The following is a 15,940-nucleotide window of genomic DNA, read 5'->3' on the forward strand; positions in this document are numbered from 1 at the left end:
CTGTTGTAGTGTCTTCATGGCGTGAATCAATTCATTCGACAGCCTTATGGGATTTTCAACATCAATCCTCTAGAAATTTGGCATGATTACTAATCCAACAACCCTGATTGATTAATTACAATATATATAAACCTCCGAAAATAAATACGGAATAAATACAAAGAAAAAGATAATGAACAAACCTAGCTACTATAACTTAAAACAGCCTCGTACAGATCAGAATATACACAGTCTTCGTTATTTTATTTTTTTTTAAAAAAACAAAGAAATAAAAACAAAACGAACAAAACAAGCAGCAGTATTACTGCACTCATTGAGAGGTGAGTTTATTATTGTACAACTCGTTTTCCCTTGTCTTAGAGCATGGATGTGGGATCAAAATTGGGTCTTGTTACCGATGTTGTCTCATGATCTTTATGGCGGTTTTGCTTATTGCAGTGCCTTATTGTTTCCTTAAACTCAGCCTCATCGTGCTGGTACAGAAGATGGAATTCACACTTGTGCAGTCTCAAGCTTGGGCAGTCACTAGCAATGGAGGCCTCTATTCGAGTGCATTGGTTCAACCACTCTTGAAGTGATCCTTTTGGTATAAATGATAGCCACATTATCATACCTTGAAGTACCAACTTGATTTCTTCCTCTACAAATGGGCGATGGGAATGTAGATCAGGTTTCACACTGCCAATGTTCATATCCAAGAGACATAGGAGATGACGAGGATTTCCTAAATCCAACATTTTAACAAGGGCAGCCTTATCATCCCTGTATACCCAAAAAGAAGCATACATGGCAAGCCCCAACCAACTACTGTCATTATAAAACTTAGGAGGTAACTCAAATCCCATTGAGGGCTCGTTGTTGTGATGGCTGAACCATTCCGTCATTCCACATGGAAGGAAACAAGAACAGTATTCAAAGTTTCTATGGAAGACCTGATAAATAGAAACACAAAATCAATCTATTAATCAAAATAATAATAAAATATATAAATTTAATAAAATATTATACATTAATATAAGTCTGCAGCAAATACATTCTAACTATTTAATACAACACTATTAAAAAAACACATCTGTCTATTACATTTTTACCTAAAAAACACCAATTAATTTTCTTTTTGTTTCTACCTCAAATCCCAACCCTAGGAGCACTAGAACAAAGCACAATCCCCCCTCCCAAAAAAAAAAAAATAAAAAAAAAATCCTAAATCTAAAAGATTAAACCCAACAATATTGAAACGAAATAAATGATGCAGAAGAAAAGAATATGAAATAGCAAGTACCTGAAAATATTTTTTAATCAATTTGGTCTAGCTACAATGACCACCAAATATAACCACCAATCTCAAATTACTGTAGCTAAAGTCATATCCTTTTGAAGTTGCATAATTCCATGTAAATTATTTTTGAAGTCAATTAGCCAAACTCCTAATTGAATTTGTCTTCGTAAAATTCAATGAGGATGCGGTAAAACTGCATCGATAAACACTTGGAGAGTTTGCTCGTAGACTAGTTGAGCCCCGCACTTTTCCACCTTCATGAATGGATTGCCAATCGTAATTGAAACCTCAATGTAACTCCATGTATCCACCTCCTTTGACTCTTTGTCAAACCAGATGCGTGGTACATATAACCAATGTCCTGCTGGCGTATCAATAGTACTGGGGAATTTCTGGAGTGTATCGAACTTTAGGAGGGTTTTGAGAGGACCTTCATCGGTAACAAAATGAAACACAAGCTCCTCATAATCTAACCTCGTAAAACGTGTTGACTCCCAACTTTCAAGGTCATTGATTTCATAGGAAACATAAAGAGTATATCCCCACCACATCCTACCATCATCCAAATCAGGATGCAACTCGATTGTAATTGAGGAACCCATACTCTGATTCTGGAACCACGTTGGAATTCCTACTCCTCTTGAACCACCCGAGATGACTTTGGCAAGATCACTGTGTGCCTGTGAAAAATAAATTAAATTAAGAAAAAAAGGAAACAAAAAGCTAACTTTTCGTCATGTTAAATTATTAATATGACATTTTGTCACGTTAAACCATTCAATATCCATGATTTCAGTCCAAATTAATGTTCTTAAATTGCAACTTTTATTACTCATTTAAGTGGCACCGTCCATTTTGTGAACTTGAGACGATATTATAAGTGTAAAAAAAGCATTATAGTTTGACCGTACGTATAACATTTAAAAGTCTATACGTGACATTTGACAAAGCATGGAAGCAATTTGAAATAAAGTTCAAAAGAGAGAAGAAACTAACATACCTCAATGGTTCTTTCTTTCAATAGGTCACGTTGTCCATTTTTCAATCGACGAGGCTTACGGCTACTCTTTAGAATAGCTAATCCAGTTTCATCTGCTACCCATGTATGAATCTTATTGGAACATGTTTCCAATGAGATACAATCTTGAGCATCAACGTATACTATACTTGACGGAAGTTCTGGCAATGATCGAAGCCGGCTACAGCTTCTTAAGAAAATAACATAAAGCTTCGAAAGTTGAGAGATGCTTTCAGGTAAGAGCGTGAAATCGTTTCCACTTAGATCTAGAGCTAGCAGTGATGGCAATTCACTTAGGTCATTGGGAATTGCTTCATCTTTTAAATGGCAATTACTCAAATCTAAGTGCTTCAAGCTGCATAGAGTACTTGACAACGAAGTAGGCAATACCAAACCAGTGTCGGGGTTCCCCAAAACCAAGTTACTAATCGTTTGAGAAACAACTTAGGTGGAAAACCTGAACATCCTCGGAAGGACAACATTTTAAGATTTTGTAGACGTGTAATGGAGGATGGAAATTGCCTTATAGCGGTTTCACTTATATCGAGCTCCTCCAGATGTTCCAAATTCCCTAGTCCCTCGGGCATTTCCTCAAGTTGTGAACAACCAGAGAGAGCAAGAGTTTTAAGAGATGTCAAACCATAAATAGCACTCGGAAGACTCAAGAGGCTTTTGCAGCCTCTCAAACTCAAATAAGTGAGGCCAGTTAAATGCCCAATTGATGATGGAAGTTCTACTAATGCAATCCCATCCAAATCAAGTTGCCTCAAAAGATTCATGTTTCCCACCGTTTCTGGAAATTTCCAGAGTCTCGTACAGCCAGAAAGAATCAAAATTTCTAGGGAATCCCAGCTAATGTTACAGGGAAGGCTAGTAAGAGATGTGCAACCTTTCAAATTCAGAAAAATAAGGCGTTTTAGAGCTCCAACCGATGAGTGGAGATTACGCAATTTTGTACAGCCTTGAAGAATCAGCCTCTTAAGATTTGGGGCATTAGTGAAGTCCGGGGTCTCCACCAAGTACCGAGAGTCACTAAGGTCAACATGCTCAAGCTTGTATAAACTCTGGGATATAACAATAAATATGGGAATTAACTTTGATGCATACATTAATTTATTAGTTTTTTAGAATTCAGAAAAGAACACTTTTATTCAAGCAAACATCTTACCTTAGTTCCCTGCCACAGTTGCTGAATGTGGCTGTAACACATAGTGAGTTCAACGAGTTTATCAGGTGGGAAACTCATTGGCAGAGATTTTAAAGGATATCCATGCCACTCCAAAACCCGCAACTCTGTAGAAAGATAACCAAGGCTTTGAGAAAGGTGCACATTACCTATGATCTTGAGCAATCGTAAGTTCTTCATCTCCGAGAAGACGCTAGAATTCAAGTGTAGTTCTTCTTGTGGAGGAGAGTTTAGGACTATGCCTTCGATTCTGTTTGTTCCCTAGTGACCAACGAGAACAAATTAGTGCAGTGCATGATATAATCAAGTATACTGAAAATTTTAATTGCATTAACATATGCAATTCAATGAGCTTATTATTCTAAGATCCACTTACACTATTGTTCTTCAGTACACGAATGATATCATTAGTAAGCCACAACCTACTCTGTCTGCCAGGATCTCCCTGAGATTGGCGACGAACAATTTCATGACCCATTTCTCTGAGTAGATCATGCATCCACAGTTTCCCTCTCGAGATTGTTATGAGAGACTTACTGATAAGAATCTCTATACCACAGCTTGGGTGATAATCACAGCTTTCTAGTATGCTTTTGACTCTGTTGACATACATCTCCCCTTTGAAGTAACATGCAATATCTAGAAAAATTTTTTGCTCGTTTTCCTCGAGTCCATCGAAACTTATTTTAAGTGCATCTACGATTTCTTTCTTGGGGTTTTGTCTTAGACTTTTCAAAGCACTTTTCCAAAAGTCTACATTTTGCCGACACAAGAAACGACCCAAAACTTCAAGAGCTAAAGGAAGGCCTTTAGCATAATGTATAATCTGCTTGGAAAGCTCCACAAAACCATCTAGAGGGAGTTCTTTCTTGAAGGCTTTCCAACTAAAGAGTTGGAGAGCTTCATCATCATCGAATTCTTTAGCCCTATAAATTTCATCTTCAGCCAATCCACGTTCTATCAACAGATGCTTATCTCTTGTTGTTATAATGATTACACTCCCTCCACCAAACCAATCGCGCTCAATTGCTAATGCTTCTAATTGTTGGGTTTGATCCACATCATCCACAACAACAAGAACCCTTCTATTACGTAGTCCGTGTCTAATTTTGTTTTTTCCTCTGTCGACATCCTTTATGTCACTGCTCTTATCCTTGAAGAGATCGTAAAGAAGTTGTTTTTGTAAATCAACTAGACCGCCATTTCCTCCACTTCTTTCTCTAACATCGGCAATAAAGCTACTAACTGATTGAAGAAATTGACTAGAAATTTTTTCATAAACAGCGCGTGCAAGAGTGGTCTTCCCAATACCACCCATCCCCCAGATACCTAGAAAGCGAACTTCATCCCGCCTATTATTTAAATATAAATTCATCAATTTCTCTAGACGAGAGTCTATTCCAACGAGCTTCTTGGAAACAGTCGAGAATGTAGAATTTAATTTAGCAAGTATCTCTCCTACAATGTCTTCAATAACTGTTGACTCATCTCTGCCAAAATTAAGACAATTGAAATTAATGAAATTAAGCCAACTAATTATTTTAAAATATATATATAAGTGGCCACTCAAAGGTAACACATTTCTATCACAATTAAACCCAACAAGAATATAATTATTAGCATCAAGCTAGTCATGGCCATGATATCGCTAGCTGCTCGTGATGCTTGGGTAGCTCTTGAAGCCTCTTTTTCACATTGTTCTAGGACTTGGGAGATTCAATTGAAAGGTGAACTCCAGCTGATGCAACGAGGCTCTCATGGTGTTGCTGAATATGCTCGTTCTTTTTGCTCTGTGTTATCAGCTTAGTGCTATTGGCAAACCCGTTGATGACACAGATAAGCTACATTGGTTTCTTCGTGATCTTGCATCTGATTATAAAATTTTTTCGACCTCAATGTTGTCACAATTGCCGCTGCCTTCTTTTGCCAACTTGGTGACGAAAGCTCTCGGCCATGAGCTTTTCTCTCGGTCCCTTCATGGTGACTCATCCTCCTAGTCGACTCTTGTTGCCCAATGAGGTTCTTCTTCTTTGGGTGCATCTTCTGGTAACCCAAAGCCTACCTTCTCTTCGTCCGCTTTTAAAAATTTTTCCAAGACTTCAGGCGTTACCAGTCAGTGGTGTGGTAAAGAGAGGCACACTGCCAAGAAATGTCATAAACTTGGCAAGTTATTGAAGAAAGCCAAGGCGGATGGTTTGATTGAAGCCTTTGTTGTTACTTCAGTTGATGAACTGGCTGATTCTGAGTGGTATACGGATACTGGGGCTACTTTGCATATGAAGAATGATGTTGCTGCTCTTGATAATTCCGTTCCTTATACTGGTAATCAACGGGTGTAGGTTGGTAATAGTGCTTCCATGCCTATTTCTCGCATCTGTTCAATTTCATCCATTGTTGCTTCTCATCCATTACCTTTGTCTGATGTTCTCCTTGTGCCTAGTCGTACTAAAAATCTCTTGTCAATTAGCAAGCTTACTCGTGAGAACAATTGTTTAGTCACTTTTTCTTTTTCTGGTTTTACCATACAAGATCTAGCAACAAGAACGGTGGTGGGAGTCGGGCAATGTAAGAGAGGGCTCTGTGTTCTTGACCATGGCCATGCAAGTTTTTTATCTAGTCTTTCTAAATGTACCTCTCATGCTTTATCTGTCACTTGGCATGCACGACTAGGATATCCATCTTTTCGTATTGTTTCTTCTTTAAATAAGCATGGTGCTATTACCCTTTTTCATAAGAGTATGATTGATTCTAAACCTTGTTTTGGTTATCAATTGGGTAAAAGTCATTGTTTACCTTTTTCTAGTTTAGATCAACGTTGTGCCTCTTTATTTGAAAAGATACATTGCGATCTATGGGGTCCCTCACCAATTACTTCTCCTTCCATATATAAGTACTATTGTGTTTTGATAGATGATTTTTCCCGCTTTAGTTGGTTTTATCCGTTAAAGCTTAAGTCAGATTTGTGTGACATATTTGTTCAGTTTAATAAGTATGTCCTAATTCAATTTGACTGTAAAATCAAATCTTTTCAATGCGACAGTGGTACTGAATTTACTAATCATCGTTTTACCTCTTTTCTTCGTGAGAATGGTATAGTTCAGTGTATCACTTGTCCTTATACACCAAATCAGAATGGTATTGCCAAAAGAAAGCATCGCCACATTACCGAAACTAGTCTCACCCTCATGTTTCATTCTCATGTACCTTTACGTTTATGGGTTGAGTCTTTTACCACGACTTGTTATCTCATTAATTGCCTCCCATCACCAGTTCTTCATGGTAAGTCCCCTTACGAAATTTTATATGGTTGCCCTCCTCCTTATTCCTTGTTATGTACCTTTGGCTGCCTTTGTTTTCCTTTGCTACGTGATTATATGTCTAATAAATTACCTCCAAGGTCCCTTTCTTGTGTTTTTATTGGCTATAGTCATCTTGATAAAAGTTTTCGTTGCTTGGATAAGAAAACTAATCGGGTCTATATTTCTCGCCATGTCCAGTTTTTCGAAGATTATTTTTCTTATGCTTCTAACTCGACTCTTCCTCCTTTTGATAGTGCTGATTATGTCACTTTTGATGACCCTTCTAACAATTTTCTTTCTAGTGATACTTCCTCCTTAGGTGTGACTTCAGCTCATCGCTCGGCCCCCACCATGTGTGTTCCTTGTGTTGATTCAAGTATTCCTTCACCGCCTCCTGAAGATTCTTCTCAACCTTCATCGCCAGCAATAGCATTGGAAGTCATACCTCCTGTTCCTTCTTCCTCTAGTCAATTGCCGACCACTGCTCACCCTATGGTTACTCGTGCTAAGAACGGTATTGTTAAATCCCGCACTCTTCATTCATTTTATGCTTTGTCGGCTCCACTATGGTTTTAGGTACATCTTGTTGTCAAGGAACCTCGTGAATTTAAGTCAGCTATCAAGCATCCCAAGTGGCTTTCTGCCAGGTATGATGAAATTATCGCTCTCAACCACAATAACACATGGCGTTTGGTTCCACATCCGAGTGATCGTAATGTTGTCAGCTGTTGGTGGATCTTTAAGACGAAGCTTCGAGTAGATGGCTCTATAGAGCATCACAAAGCTCGTCTTGTGGCCCAAGATTTTTCTCAGAAACATGGCATTGATTTCGACGAAACATTCAGTCCAGCTGTTCGGCCTGCCACTGTTTGAATTATTTTGTCTTTAGCTGCTATGCATAGCTGGTCACTTCATCAGCTTGACATTGAAAATGCATTTCTGCATGGTTTTCTTACAGAGGAAGTTTACATGGAACAACCTCCGGGATACACTGTTCCCCAATTCCCTTCTCATGTTTGTCGCTTACAACGTGCTCTTTATGGTATGAAACAGGCCCCATGGGCATGGTTCCAGCGTTTCAATCAGTTTTGCTTGGACTTGGTTTTATTACGAGTTGTGTTGATTCCTCACTTTTTGTGTATCATGGTCCTCATGGTGTTATTTATCTTATCTTATATGTCAATGATATGTTATTACAGGCAATAATCAGTCTATGCTTCGTACACTCATCAATCGATTGGCATGAGAATTTTCAATGAAGGATCTTGGTGATTTACACTATTTTTTGGGAATTGTGGTCATTCGCAATGAAAAAGGAATTTTTCTCAGCCAAATAAAATATGTTCTTGATCTGTTGACTTAGGCAAACATGGTGGATTGCAAACCTATTTCCACTCCTTTTCTGGTGGGATCCCATCTAACCGAACACATTGACATCGATTATTATTTTTGTTCGGGAACTTGTAGCTCCACGGGTCCTCAGTTTCTAGTTTGTTCCCTCTCATCTTCAATTGGCCAATGTTTTCACTAAAGGGGTGCCAACATTACAGTTTTTGTTGGATTGTGGCAGTTGTGCTTTTTTCCCATTTTACCCATGCCAACTTTGAAGGGGGATATTAGAGGAGAATCTGCTCCCCTGATTGTGACCAAGAAGATAGTTGATTCTCCACGATTCTAGCTATCACTGATTCACCTCAATTGTAGGAGATTTCCTTTTACTGTATATATTCAAATTATTTCCTTATTTATAGTTATACAGATTTATTGTCTAAATGAAGATCACCTCATAGCATTTAGGCTTGAGGCATTTCCTTTACACACACACACACACACACACACATATATATATATAAGTGACCGCTCAATGATAACACATTTCTATCACAATTAAACCCAACAAGAAGATAATTATTAGCGTCAAGCTAGCCATGGCCATGATATCGCTAGCTACACCATTTAATCGATGTAGGATCGTCCACAATCACAAATGTTAAACACTTCCATGGACTGCATGGATCTCCAACCTCCAATTAATCTGTTAGTAGGTATTATATTGTAGTTAGCACACAAATTGTAAACTTTCCAAGGAAAACCCGTTATGCGTGCTTTATCAATACTTCAAGTTCAAACCCACAAGTCTCAAGCTAGAGAGAGATCAATCTTATGCCATTTATCCTCTTTTATCTTGGATCAGTATTGTTATTGTTAGTGTATAAATTTGTATCTTAGAATATACCTAGAATATTAGATCATATCCTTAATTTCCTGTAATTAAGTCAGGTTAGGATATTTCATTTTAGTTGTATTTCCTTATTTGCTTTGGTCATATTCAACTATATATAGACCTCCTTTATATAGTTTGATACATATAGAAATATACACTTATATGATTCTCCAGAATTCTCTCTGTTTCAACATGGCATCAGAGCCACCATTCTGAGTTTCTTTGTCCGTGCAAGTCGTTCCTCTGGTGTTTCTCTTTTCAACATCAGCAATTGGCTTTCTTGCACTTGACATTTGGCTTATCACAAATTTATGTTCGAATTTCCCTCAGATTTTCATCAAATCAGATCATAGAAGGAGTCATGAGAATTTTATTGGCTTTTCCGTGTCAAACGCTTCCCATTCCGCTATTGCACGTGCCCCAACATGCCACTCCAACATTTTGCACGTCGCCCCCACGCGCCACACCTCACCCCTACAGCCTAGCCTGTTTCAAGCCCAGCCCATTTCAGCCAGCCCGTTTCAAGTAAAATCTAACATTTTTTTTCTCTGCTTTTCTTTTTTTTTTTCAGCCCAATCCAGTTCAACCCAGTCAAGTAAGATCTCTATTCCAGTCGGGTAAGTGTTCCTCCTACTCATTTTCGTGATTATCACTATTTCTTTGTACTTGCCACTCTCAAGGAACTTCACAATTATCGTGAGGCTTGTACAAACCTTTTTTGGTAGCAAGCTATGTCTGATGAATTGAATGCTCTTGTCAAAACACATACTTGGGATTTGGTGGACTTGCCTCCTAGTAAAGCTACAGTGGGATGCAAGTGGATTTACAAAATCAAGACTCCTACAGATGGATCAGTTGAACGCTACAAGGCTCGACTTGTTGCAAAATGGTTCACTCAGGAGTATAAGATTGACTATAAGGAGACTTTTGCTTCTATTGCTAGACTTACCTTTGTCAGATCTTTACTTGTAGTTGTTGTTGTTCGGCGTTGGGAACTTTTTCAAATGGATGTTAAAACACTTCCTTAATGGTGATCTTACTAAAGAAGTTTACATGCAGCCTTCACCTGTCTATGAGCATCCTCCACATAAAATTTGTCGTCTTCGTCGCACACTTTATGGGCTCAAACAGGCACCTTGAGCTTGGTTTGAAAAATTTCAGTTAGTGGTTTCTTAACAAGGCTTTCTTTCTAGCCCATATGATTCAACACTCTTTCTTCGCATTATTGAGGAAGGTACTATCCTTCTTCTTCCCTATGTAGATGATATGATTATTACTGGTGATGATATTGCTGGTATTCGAGATATTCAAACTTTTCTTAGTTAGAATTTTGATATGACGGATTTGGGACATCTTAACTACTTCCTCGACCTTGAAGTTACTTCGAGTCATGGTGATTATTATCTCACTCAAGCTAAGTATGCTTCTGATTTAGTTTCCAAAGCTGGGCTGACAGCTAGCAAGATAACCAGTAGTTCATTTGAGTATAATACTAAGGTCTTGGCCATCGACGATTCCCCACTTGTAGATGCAACACTTTCTTTATGTTATTCATCTGGTCAGTCAATTTTTGAGCACGCCTTGATCTACCCATTTTGCTACGGTTCTTCAAATTTTACGCTACATCAAGGGTACTCTGTTTCATGGTCTGCACTTCTCATCCCATTCCTCTCTGGAGCTCTAGGCCTATTCTGATGCAGATTGGGCTGGTGATCCTACTAATCGTCGCTCCACCACTGGTTATTATTTCTTACTTGGTACTTCTTTGGTTTCATGGCATAGTAAGAAACAATCCGTTGTTTCCCATTCTATCATTGAAGCTGAGTATCATGCCCTTGTTGATACGACATCTGAATTTTTATGGTTACGCTGGCTTTAGAAAGATATGGGTGTTCCTCAATCAATAAGTTCTCATCTTCACTGTGATAATCGTAGTGTCATCCAAATTGCGCACAGTGATGTGTTTCATGAGTGTACCAAACATATTGAGATTGATTGTCACTTCATCCGCCCATATCTTTAGCATGGTGTCCTCCAGTTACACTCAGTTTCTTCTGAAGATAATCTTGCTAACATTTTTATGAAATCACATCTACCTGGTCGGCTTGGTGATCTTGTTTCCAAATTCCAGTTTTCTTCGCCACCAAGAGTTTGATGGGGGATGTTAGTGTATATATTTGTATCTTAGAATATACCTAATTTGTATATTAGAATATACCTACAATATTAGATCATATCCTTAATTTCCTGTAATTATGCTAGGTTAGAATCTTTCCTTTTAGTTGTATTTCCTTTGGCCATATTCAACTATATATAGCCCTCCTTTGTATAGTTTGATACATATAGAAATATACACTTCTATGATTCTCTAGAATTCTCTTGGTTTCAACAATTATCATAATAAAAAAGATATAAGTTAGCTGTTCAAATGAAATGTTTTTTATGTACTTATAATTAATATAAAATACATTATATAAACAAAAGTTTGAAATTTAATGACATTTGGTCATATATATATGTATATATATATGCCTTTCCAACGTTGAGATTCAACACTTGTACTCTTTATAAATATATAACTACGTGCTCGTGTTATGACAAATCTTACAAATTCCATCAATTAATAATTAATCCTAGAGAAATTCACTCTCCTTTTATCTTGCAGTACCGATTTTTTACACTAAGTTTCATATTAAAGCTTATTATACATGCTTATTGCCACCGCAAAAAGCATGTACAACCTTGATATGTAAAAGAAAATATTTTTAATGTGCTAATGCCAAAAGATCATATTTTAGAGTGCGAGCAGGAGCTAATGCAAATGCGGAGCTTGGTCTTGGAGGGAGATGGACTCGACAGCATAAAGTGCGAGTACGGAGCTTGGCTTTGGTGGGAGATGGACTCGGCCACGTAGAGTGCAAGCATGGAGCTCAACTTGGACATAGGCGGGAGGTGTACTCAACTGCATTAGGTGCGAGCATGGAGCTTGCTTGGAGTGCGAGGCTCAGACAGTCAATTGACTTGCCCGTTTGTTGGGTGCCTGGGAGGCCGGAGGGTCCCTAATCTTTCTTGGCTATGAGTTCATTGCAAGGGAGGTTGGGCAGTCGAGTGACTTATTCGGCCTGTTGACTCTAGGCGTGGAATGGGTAGGGTTGGGTGGTCCTTGGTCTTTTCCACTTGTTTAGACATTTTGCCTGATAGGTTGCATAAGATTGTTTTTGTTTTCGATGGTGTCGGCAGGGTTTTACCCCTTGATGCGAATGTTGTTTGTGTTTCCATTTCATTATTGATGTTTGATGGTAGTAACTCAAACTAAGTGGTCAGAGAGTCTGTCAACCCCTAGGTCCATCTTAAGTAGTTGTCAAGCCCGTCGACTTATTCTTGAAGGTAACTGGCGTGAGGTGGTTGTGGAGCTCGAAGGCTCGTTACCGGAGGTAACCCGTTGACAACAACTACGGCACGAGTGTAAACATTCAACGTTTGTTGGAAGAGATGTTGTGCTCGTGTTGCTGTCCAAGAGAGTAGGGTCAGACAGCGAGGAGCTTGCCCATCTGTGCCTTCATCACGAGGGAGGTCGAGCAGTCTTGGGACTTGCCGCCTATGGCCTTCTAGGCAAGAAGTCGGTAAGGTCGGGCGATCCCTAACCTTTCCTGCCTGTGAGTTCATTGTGTGGGATTTGTCCTACTTGTTGACTCTCGACAAGGGACACGTACAGTTGAGGGGTTCTGGACCTTTCTTGCCCGTGCAGGAAGGGTCAGGTGGTCCTTTGACCTTTCCCTCTTGTGCCTTCTTCGCGAGGAAGGTCAAGCAATCCTGGGACTTGCTCGCCTGATGACTCTGGGAGAGAAGTTTGTAGGATCGGGCAATGCAGAGACTTGCTTGCCCGTGAGTTCAAACGAGATGTCTGACTGTGCTACAAAAGGCAAACCGGTTAGATAATCCCTATCACTGGTATGAGATTTGCAAACCTGAACCGTCTTGTTGGAGCGTGGCGAAGGTTTTAGTCTAGTCAAAGAGGCTAGTGGACTTCCATACTTTGGCGATGATGAAGGTCTCGAGTGCCCATGATACCGAGTGAGGCAGTGTACAACAGTAGGGTTGGGCAACGTGGAGCCTGCCTGCCCGTGAGTTCATTATGAAGGAGGTCAGGGTAGTCAAGTAACTTGTCCCGTCTGTGGCCTCTGGGCAAGGAACGGGTGGGGTTGAGGGGTTTTGGTGAGGTCGTTGTTTCTGGTTTTCACTTGATTGAGTTTGTCCATCGCTAGTCTTCTTGTTCTTCTTCCTTTTTTTTTTTCACTAATTAGACTGTTTGTTGTTTTGGATGTTGTCCACGTAGATGTTAATGCCAATCAGGTTATTCAGATGGAGACATTTTGAGACGTCCTAGCGGTGCTCAAGTGGGGCTATGTAGACTGTGTTTTGTGCCACAGTAACCAATTTTGTTTGTAAAAATGCAATTTGCTCAAATTTTGAGAGAGACAAACTGTGATGTTTTAGCCATTGTAACCGAGTTTTTCTTGACTAAAATTGCCCTCTACTAGTTGTTGTTTCCTTTCTTTCTTTTATTTTCTCCTCTTTTTGTATGTGAGGTGGGACCGGTGGGTCCATGGGCCATGGCTACCGGTCGAATTTGGATGGAGTGTGGCTGTGTAAGTTGATTGTGACAGTCAATGATGGCGGATCAGACACTGTCTTTGTTTGGAAGGAGAACTTGGAACGTTGCTTGGGACATGGTGGTAAGTGATGAACCATATGATTTTGAGTGGTTTTGACAGTTGCCATGTTAGGGCAATGACTGAGCGTGGAGTCTAAGCAGTGGTTGAGGAGCTAGGTGACGACTGAGGAGCGGTGTTTGAGCAGTTAGTGTCCGAGATGTGTATGGCCGAGATAATTGTGTCCATGCAGTTGTTGTTTGAGATGAACATGGCCAAGACATTTAGTTTGTGTCTGAGCATTGTGTTCGGGCGGTGCATGAGCAGTGCATGACAAGCTTAGGCCGAGCTAGTGCTCAGGCTGAGCAAGTGGCCGGACAGTTTGTGGCCGAGATGGGTACCTCAGCGATGTGCATGGCATTGACTACTAGTGGATGTTTGCTTGCATGTGGTTGAGGAGTAGGTGGCTGAGGTACGTGTGGCTAAGGAGGAACAGGCTGGACAGCAGGTGGCTTGGACGCACATGGCGGCCATGCATGTAGTGCGTGCCCGCCACTGGGTGGTCGAGATACTCGTTGTTGGCCAAGTGAGAAGTGTCTGCCATTGGTTGGCTGAGATGCATACCAAGTGGCCGAGGAATGTGTGCTTGCCACCTGGTGGCCGATGAGGTGTTGTTCGAGTGCATAGCCGAGATGCATGGCGAGATGGCCAGGATGGTGTTGGCTAAGAAACCCATGGCCGAGTAAGGTGCTGCCCGCACATCTATTAGATGCTAGGCCATTTGCGTGGCAAAAATGGCTAGGGGTGATCTCGGTTCGGTTCGGTCCATTCTGGTCCGGTCTTAGGCGGTTTTGCAGACCGGACCTATTTGGTCCAAGGATTTTCCATCCTAGACCGGACCAAGCAATGTATAGGACCGGTCCGGTCCATTTCGGTCTGGTCCGGTTCGGTTGGTCCATTTGGTCTAGACCATGCCCAAAATTGGTCATTCAGCTCATCTAAGTCTGGTTTTTTTTCCCAATTTCAATTATTTTCGATCCACTTCAAATTTTGTACATTTTTTAGCTAAAAATACTTGATCTTGAAAAAAACAACCATAAAAGAAAACTAATCTATATAAAAAACTAGAAAAAAAACTCATAATAATACAAAAGTTATTACAAATTACAAATTAATGATAATTATATTTATGATGTTAAATGTTAATTGCTAATTTTTTACTATTATAGTGTTACTGTTACTACTACATATAGACTTATAGTGTGTATATATATAATGATATAGTGATACTAGTACTATATATTATATAATAATACATTAATACTATAGACTTATAGTGATTAGTTATTATGAATCATGATTAGTATAACTATATAATAGCATTAGTATTAGACTATTAGTAATATAGTATAGCTATGTATTAGTAATATACTAATATTAGTTATAGTGATTTAGTATAAGTTATAACTATATTAGTATAAGTATAATTATAGTCTATATTAGACTATTAGTATTTTTTTTATACCATATTAGAGTCTAGAGTCTAAACTATTAATATAATACTTGTATTAGTATAAATTTTAGTATTAGTATAAAATTATAAATATTAGTATTAGTTAATAATTACTTAATGGTGAGTTAGTGATAGGATTAGGTTAGTTGGTTAAATGAAAATTATATAATTAATATATATAAATTATAATTTTTTTTTTTAATTTTCATTCGGTCCGGTCCTGTCTAAAAAATCCCTGGACCGTGGACCGGACCGAATGAATTCGATCCTATGAAATTCGGACCGAGACCGACCAAGACCATTCCTGGTTCGGTCCGGTCCAGACCGAATTGGCCGATTCGATCAGTTTTTCCGATCCGGACCACCTGATTCTAGATGGCATTGGCTAAGTTGGTTTTGGCTGGGAAATTAGTGGCTGAGGAAAGTGGGGCCCCTTCTAGTGGCTGAGAAACATGCCTAGCTATGGATGGTGTGCCTGCCACTGGGTGGCCAAGCAACGCACCGTGTCGTTGTGGGACCCAGTTACGGGGCAAGAAGCATTTAGCTGGTGACAAACACCACCTGTGGGCTCAGTCGTGGTCGCCAACGACCTTAACAGCCCTTGGGCAGCTGGTGAGGTTTTCTCCGACTGTGTACACTGGGCGAGTTTGTTTGACATGGGTGGGGAAGGGGGCAACTCACCATGGTTGAGGGACACCTCACTGACGGTCCTAGAGACTACTATTGGTGGCCCCGCCAGCCCAAGATGGGCGGCCTCTTTGACTGGAAG

At 39.6% G+C, this 15,940-nt stretch overlaps 1 protein-coding gene across 4 annotated transcripts in view; it reads right to left on the minus strand.

Moving 5' to 3' along the window:
* LOC121243361 (disease resistance protein RPV1-like) overlaps nt 1–15,940 on the minus strand; it is a 53,013-nt gene that overhangs the window by 35,054 nt on the left and 2,019 nt on the right. For 2 of the 4 annotated variants that reach the window (XM_041141474.1, XM_041141476.1), the window contains exon 2: nt 3,860–4,973. In XM_041141474.1, coding sequence (XP_040997408.1) covers nt 3,860–4,973 — 1,114 coding nt within the window. Of the gene's footprint in view, nt 1–2,509; nt 3,362–3,465; nt 3,745–3,859; nt 4,974–15,940 lie in introns of those variants that run through there. The other 2 variants (XM_041141477.1, XM_041141475.1) reach the window with 2 other exon arrangements.

The sequence above is a fragment of the Juglans microcarpa x Juglans regia genome, chromosome 8D (assembly GCF_004785595.1).
Source record: "Juglans microcarpa x Juglans regia isolate MS1-56 chromosome 8D, Jm3101_v1.0, whole genome shotgun sequence".
In the NCBI taxonomy this organism is placed as follows: Eukaryota; Viridiplantae; Streptophyta; class Magnoliopsida; order Fagales; family Juglandaceae; genus Juglans; species Juglans microcarpa x Juglans regia.